Source organism: Crocodylus porosus, unplaced genomic scaffold (assembly GCF_001723895.1).
Source record: "Crocodylus porosus isolate Cpor-Errol unplaced genomic scaffold, CroPor_comp1, whole genome shotgun sequence".
In the NCBI taxonomy this organism is placed as follows: domain Eukaryota; kingdom Metazoa; phylum Chordata; order Crocodylia; family Crocodylidae; genus Crocodylus; species Crocodylus porosus.
In genome coordinates, this window is record NW_017728907.1 from 38,906,016 (window position 1) to 38,913,221 (window position 7,206).

Sequence of the window (7,206 nt, forward strand, 5' to 3'; positions counted from 1 at the left end):
TCATCAACAAAAACAAAACATGTCCTGTACTCTGGCAGTATTCTGAGCCTGAGAAACAGAAGCAGAGGCCAATGAGTCATTGTAGTCAGTACTTTTTGGCTTTAGTATTGTCTTCTAAGAGAGAGAGTACTCCCCTCCTGCGTACAGTTTTTACATGGCATTGGGCAGTAGAATCATCTGACCACTTTCTTGGCTGATGTTGTTTAGAACAATCAACCACCAAGGTATCTTGAATTTTTCATCCAATCACAAAAATTTCCAGCAGAGATCAGATGTTATAAAAATGTACACCTGTACCTTATATCTTAACCACTTTCTGCCATGATTTACATGTAAAAAGTCTGTCACTAGCATTTTGGATAGATGCCAAGGGTAAGATTTCAGGTTTCATATTGCTGGTACGATTTCATTGATACCACTGGAGTTCGAAGTGGTATCTGACTTCTAGCAGCTCTCAAATTAGCTTCAATCATAAACATCATTCTAGTGCTGCTCTTAATCCAGTTACATGAGTGGGAATTTTATAGGTAAACCCTAAATTGAATTGAGAACTAATCTTGCATCTTGTTTTTTGTGGATTTTTACTATTATTTTTGCTATTAAAGTGTTTTCATCCTCACTTGTCTAAAGATGTTTATGAAGTGTATCATGATTGCATCTAAAACAGGAGGAAGAGAACTCATAGTTAATATTCTGGATGAAATTCTGCCCTGATTTGGATCTTATGCAGCTCATTGAGCCAACTGGTTTCACAGAGTAGTACTGGCAGTTTAGCTGCAGCCTGAAGAAAGGACCGTGGAACAAACAAACTTTAAATCAAAGCTTTCATTTTACTTGAATGTACTTGTTTATATTTTGTAGTAGATGTGTAGTGTTGTGTTTATTTGTGTGATGTATAATATACATGAATTAAAGCATGTATGCTGCTTTAGCTTTAGAAATTTGTATTTTATTATCACACAACATTCATCCTTGAGTGAAGCTAAATAAAGCAGAAGAATGCTTCTAGTTTTGTTTACAGCTGCTTTAAATAGTTTCTGCAAGTACTACACGTTAAATTGTATATTGTGCTAAGCCAGCATGGAGAATATTTAACTATGCTCACTATTGCACAAAAAATTAAAAAGCTTTAAAACTGTAGAAATAGCCTCAAGTATTAAGTTATTTTTTCCATGCAGAATTTGTAGGTTTGCTTCAGGCATCCTGCCAGACAAGGCCTTCTTTTATCATTATAAACTTTTATGTGATTAGGAAACATGATTGAATGTATGCAACAAAATATTTACATCAGTGTGTTTACCCTTTTTCAGAGGATACATTTATTTACCTTTTGCCAGATGGTCTGGTGTGCAGGAATTACTCTTAAAATCATTTTAATACATAAAATTCAATGTCATGCAGTGTTCCTAGGCAAAACTTGTAATAACATGGAGTTAAAGTTGAAAGAAATAATATTATATAGGAAATAAGTATTATAAAGCCATGCAATTCAGAGTTATTTAATATTCAGAAAATACAAACATGTTAAATACGTAAATACATAAGACAAATGAAATGGTATTGTATGCAAATTGATAGTTATTAGGTTTTGGCCTCAAATTAAATTATGTTGATTATCTAACATAAATTCAGTAGTATTTGTTTTTCACTTCATGGTGACTGGAACCTTTACCAGTATTTTATTATTTTAGTTCTTTAAATTACCATATGGTTGGAACTGAACTCTAACTTCAGTGTAGTTTCAAGGAATAAATTTCCTCGCATTAACTGAATTTAAAAATAAATATCAACCTCTCAAATATATTAATCTAAAGTGTTTTTATACATAAGCTATCCATGTATTAAATAGAAGCTTATAAACATTTAGCTTTAATGTAGCTAAATGATTTTTTCAGAAATAGAAAACTACATTTTAGGAATTTGCATTCTGGTGAATAAATCTGCATGTTTTGAAAAATTCTCTAAAATCATTGTAAAAAAATTCTACACCAGTTTCTGTATAGTTATATTTTAGCAGGCAATCCTTTATAACAAAATCCTTTTCTTTTGTTTAAAACACAGGTTCCCATCTCTACTATAACTGAAAATTCCTAAATCTGGACATTTTAAATGGTTTGTTAAGAGCTTTGAATAATTTGACTTTTTGAAGGCCTCTATATTTTTTTCTGAGACTTTGGAACAGGATTTGGATTCTACTTGTGTACAACCTGAAGTTATAATGCCATCCTTGCCTAATGAAGGAGGTATGAAAACTAATTATAGGAATCTAATATTTTTAATATGACTTACTAATGATGCAGCTTCTTTATGCTTATAATTTCTGTTTAGCTTAAATCAGATAACTGTTACTGGCTAGCTCACATGCTTTATGTGTACTGTGATGTTTTCCTTTGTATGCATTGCTTTCTGATTATTATTATTATTTTTTAAAGATAATCAAGGAACCTCTCGCCTGACTTTGAGTTCAGAACAGCCGTATCAAAGCACAATTAAAAGAAAAGTCAGAAAGAAGAAAAAGAATGGAGTCATCACTGCAAATGTTGCTGGCACAAAATATGAAATTGGTAGGAAGCTACAGAGTCTGATTACATTAATAGCTGTTGGGAAGGTGAAAAGGCATGAGACAAGAATTTGGAGATAAAGCCCATTGCAGTCAATGAAAAGACTCCCTCTGACCTCCAGTAGACTTTGGTTCAAGCGACTGTTGAATTACTTCTTTAGGAATATTTTTTCCGTAGGAATCGCTTCGAGTATAGTTTAATATTTAGTTGCTAGTCTTGAATGCTTGGGGCATAAATCCTGTTGTGTTATGTGGGTTTAGGCCATTAAGGTGTCAACAAGCAATTAAAAAACGGAATCTTAGGGAAAAAAATCTCAATGACACGTTATATGTGTATTTAGTTAAAATTTTAAAGTCTTGAATAAAGACGATTCTAATTTTCTAAAGCTAAATTGAGGGACCTATAATGATTATAGCCAAGAGTCTTGAAGGAAACAGATGTATTTCTTTTTACACATGAGTCTACCATCACATTAATTTTACGTTATATCTTAGTGATGTTGGTAAAATAGGGTTTAACAAAATTAGGTATTTTTTGGATTCAGAATAGAAAAACTTTGAGTGTGACATAACTTTGGGTTTTGGCCTAATACAAAGTGAAAAATTAACTGGGTGATGTGGTTACTGCTCTGAGTTGATTAATGACAAACAATTAGATCAGACCCCCCCACATGCACACACATCTCCTATATCTATATCCCCTCTATATCCTATATCCTATAATGAGCTTGCTTTAGTGACATCTTCCAAAAGGATAAATAAGCCAGTCTCGAGATACAAGCTTTTCCTTGCCAGTGGAATTCTCAGTTGTCACTGAAAAATATTCAGCTCTCCCTCTTCATTCTGTGCAGTGCCACCTTGACTACAATCTCTGGCCAAAGAGAAGACTTCTGTCCTGCCAGAGTCCTGAATTTCAGTGGCATTAGTTATCATAATAGGTCCTCTTATCCTTGAAGTGACTGCTCTTTAATGAGAATAAGTTTTAAATTCAGCCGTATTTAGATGATTGTTATCTAAATATGGATAAACTTAACTAACTGGGCATCTATTAAAGGCCCAGATTGCAGTTTAGCTCATATGTTTCCCTTTTTTGCCACTTAATCTAGGACTTAAAATAAATTTAATCTGGAACCAGTTAAATTTTTGTCCCTTAAACTGTGCTCTTCATTGTGCAAAAACACTGAACAAACATGTTTAAGTGTGTATAATCTTGAGTGAATTGCAGCGAATTTTAATAGCCATTGGAATATTTAGCTGGACCTTTGGCCAGCTGCGTGTGTTTGTCAGATAGGGAAATCTTGAGACTGGTCCCATCTCATGAGAGATGATATTGGAGCAAGTGTATCATACAGATCTTTGAAAACTTTACCTAAAGGCAGGGAAAGTACAGGGAAAGCATCTCCCTTTTGCAAATTCATTAGAAAAATCTTCTCTCTTACATCATTACTTATTTTTGCTATAGAATTGGACTTCTTTTTAATTTAATATATAAAAATAATCCCTTGCTTGGCTTTAAGTATTACATCCTCAATGTTAGGACCCTTCTTTATCTCCTGATTACAGTGGAACCTATAGTCATTGCTGCTTTAAAATTAACACATACCAAGGGAAAGCTAAAGTCTTATCCATTTAAGTGCAAATGGATTGTTATTACACAATTTTGGACCACCTAGAAGCTCTTTACAGTTCCTACACTGATTAAAATGTGTTTCCAGCTACATTATAAACTTGGATGATACTGATTACAGTTATGCAATAGGCAGATGGAGACCTTCCAAATTGAGTATCATAAATTCAGCAGTATGTACTTTGCTGCCTTCTACACTAATGATGCATTGAGGCTAAGGAAGAGTCTCTATACTGGAAAATTAATGTTTTATTTTAGATTTGGTAGGTTGCTTAAAATTATTTAAATTTAATTTAAATATATAATTCCCTTGTAGTTCGCTTAGTAATAGATGAGATGGGCTTTGTGAAGATGCGAGATGAAGATGAAACAGCTAATCTTATATGGAGTGATTCTGCTGTGCAGCAGGAGAAGATTGCTGAGCTCAGAAACTATCAGGTAGGTATAGCTTACTTAGGTGTCCTGAATCAGGTAAGAAAAACTATTCTATTCTGAAGTCTTTTGAAACCTTTTTGGGTCAGCTGCAGACATCATGAGACTGGAAAGCAGAGATGACAGTCAAACTGCCTCAAAGATTTTGACACCGAGTCCTATTCCTATTTTATAATATTAAGTTACTCTGTCCCTTGGACTTTGGCCTACAAATCTTTAATACTGTTTAATACTGTAGGTTCTTCAGCCTACAGTTTATAAGTGTGCATTCAAAGAGTTTGAGCAGTGTGTTTAAAAATGCAAAAACATTACTTATGTTATTATCTTTGAAACGGTTAGATAATCAGCAGGGATCCTGGTTTTCTCTGTTTAAAAATTGCAAATTCCCAGATTAAAACCCTCAAATCTGCATTTTTCTGTGATTAAAATAAAACACTGCTCTATCTCTCTCACACGCTTGCTGTCTCACACACTCACACACACCATTGCTTTTCAGTTGAACACAATATTTTATTGATATATGTACAATTTTAAAGCAGTTTGGAAGCCTACTAGTGCCTCAGCCACTATAATGAAATGAATTCTAAATACCTGTAATTTTGATATTTGATTTTGGGTTTTTTATCATGGAAAATCAGCTCTCCCTAACCCTTTCACTCACCAGGATGTGAGTTCAACTGCGGCTGTCTCCAACACTGTTTTGTGATGCTGAGTAGCCCCAATATACCGATCCCCTGCCTCTGCCATTGCCCCTCACTCCCAAGCTTTAGCTCCCCTCCACCCACCCCCCAGCCCTTCTGGTGCCCCTCACTTCTGACTTGCTGCCCCCTACTACCAGTGTCTGAGAAAGGGATTGGGTGTGTGGGGAAGGTAGTGGGGAACAGGCGATGCAGTGGGGGGGCAGGTGCATCCTTAGACTTCTGCACTCCCAGTGGGGTGTGGGGCTGCAGCCAAGCAGGAGCCACCTCTGGGGCTCAGTAGGCAGGATCCGGCACTGGAGGGAGTGCTGCATTGTCACGGGCTGGTATAGAAGGGGCAGTGGCAGTGGTGCAGAGTTGAGCTTCCACTGCTGCCTTGGCGGCCATGGCCACAGAGGCGGCTTCTTCCTGGAGCTGATCCAGCCTGGCTGGAGCCTTGTATCTGACTGTGGGTGCAGAAATCTTAGCAGCCACATGCCTCTCCCCTTGCTGCATGGCCTGTGCCCCCTTCCCTCTGTGTGTGGCCTGTGCACCTAGCGTCCACCTCCCACTGCCCCTATAGACCTACCTGGAAGGAACTACAATCCACTGCTGCCTGGCTGCCACATGCTCCCTGCCTTTGATTGCCCTCCTCCTACTGCCTGCAGATCTAAGCAGCCCCTTGCCAGATGGGACTCAGCCAGCCTGCAATGGGAAACCCACTGTTTCTGGTGTTCTTTTTTCTCTAAAAGAGAAAATACGTGATGTTCTCCTTTAAAAGAAAAAAATCCGTGTTTTTCTCTGTTAAAGGAGGAAATCCTGCATTTTTCCATGCTTTCCTGCAGTGAACTGAAAACCCAGATCCTTGATCATCAGTGTATTTCTTTGCAGTATTTGTGACTAAATAGTCATTTTTCTGTTCGCAAGTCTCTGACAACATCCTTATTCACGTAGAACTTTCTGAATAGCAACTCGCATGAACAGACATTGTCAGAGAAATCCAGGTTTTAATCTGGTGGGAGAGCAGAATGCAATTTATAATATCTAGGTAGTTCTTGAAGATATCTAACATAATTTGGAATATATTCTTTTCTCTCTTGATTCTCTTTATATATTTGTTGAATGTTTCATTGAACATTTAGTTTAATGTTTAAACTGTTTATCTGTGATATTGCACAAGTAAGAATATAAAAATTCTAACATTTTTTTTTTTCCAGAGAATCAACCACTTTCCAGGAATGGGAGAGATCTGTAGGAAGGATTTCTTAGCAAGAAACATGACCAAGTAATTTATTATTATTTTTGTCCGTTGTAACAGAAGAAATATCTTTGGAATGCAGATTTGAGTGCAGACAAGTTTAATTTGGGGATTTCTGTCGGCTCAGCAGTGCACATAATAAGGAAGGGGCTGCCTGTGTATTACAATTAAGCTGTAAGCATATCCACGCATGTATATTCATTAGCAGACCAAGACTAGTGGGGCAGATAATTTAAATATATGAATGAATGGCTGACCCCTTAAAACATATTATCTGTTTAAAATAGCTAGTGGTTATCTCTTATAATCATGTGTAGATCATATTTATACATGTAATAAAGCATCTCATTGTTTATATTAAGAAAACTGTCCTTTACTTTGTGACACCTCTTTTTCTAAAGCTGTCATTATTTTTTTTTTCCATTATTTAGATCCATCCAAGGTAGTCAACCAAAGCTTCACTTGATGCAAACTGGCAGTTACTTTGAACTCAGTGGAACTACCATGCTTTTACTGGTTGATGAGCTGGCAGTGCAAATAAGAAATGTAACCATATTTACCCACATCAATCTCTTCTCCCTTGTCCAGGTGATAGGTCACCTGGTCATAGAAGGAAATGAGATTGGTCAAGCAAGACCTACCCACAACAAAC

General features: G+C 36.4%; 1 protein-coding gene across 3 annotated transcripts in view; it reads left to right on the forward strand.

Moving 5' to 3' along the window:
- Window positions 1-2,064: 2,064 nt before the first annotated feature.
- The window catches only part of TTLL7 (tubulin tyrosine ligase like 7), an 82,053-nt gene continuing 76,911 nt past the window's right edge, over window positions 2,065-7,206 (forward strand). For all 3 annotated transcript variants that reach the window (XR_002100240.1, XM_019531196.1, XM_019531197.1), the window contains exons 1-4: window positions 2,065-2,243; window positions 2,433-2,564; window positions 4,504-4,625; window positions 6,514-6,581. Coding sequence is in view for 2 of the 3 variants with exons in the window: in XM_019531196.1 (XP_019386741.1) it covers window positions 2,219-2,243; window positions 2,433-2,564; window positions 4,504-4,625; window positions 6,514-6,581 (347 nt within the window). In the remaining variant the exon portion in view is untranslated. The remainder of the gene's footprint in view (window positions 2,244-2,432; window positions 2,565-4,503; window positions 4,626-6,513; window positions 6,582-7,206) is intronic.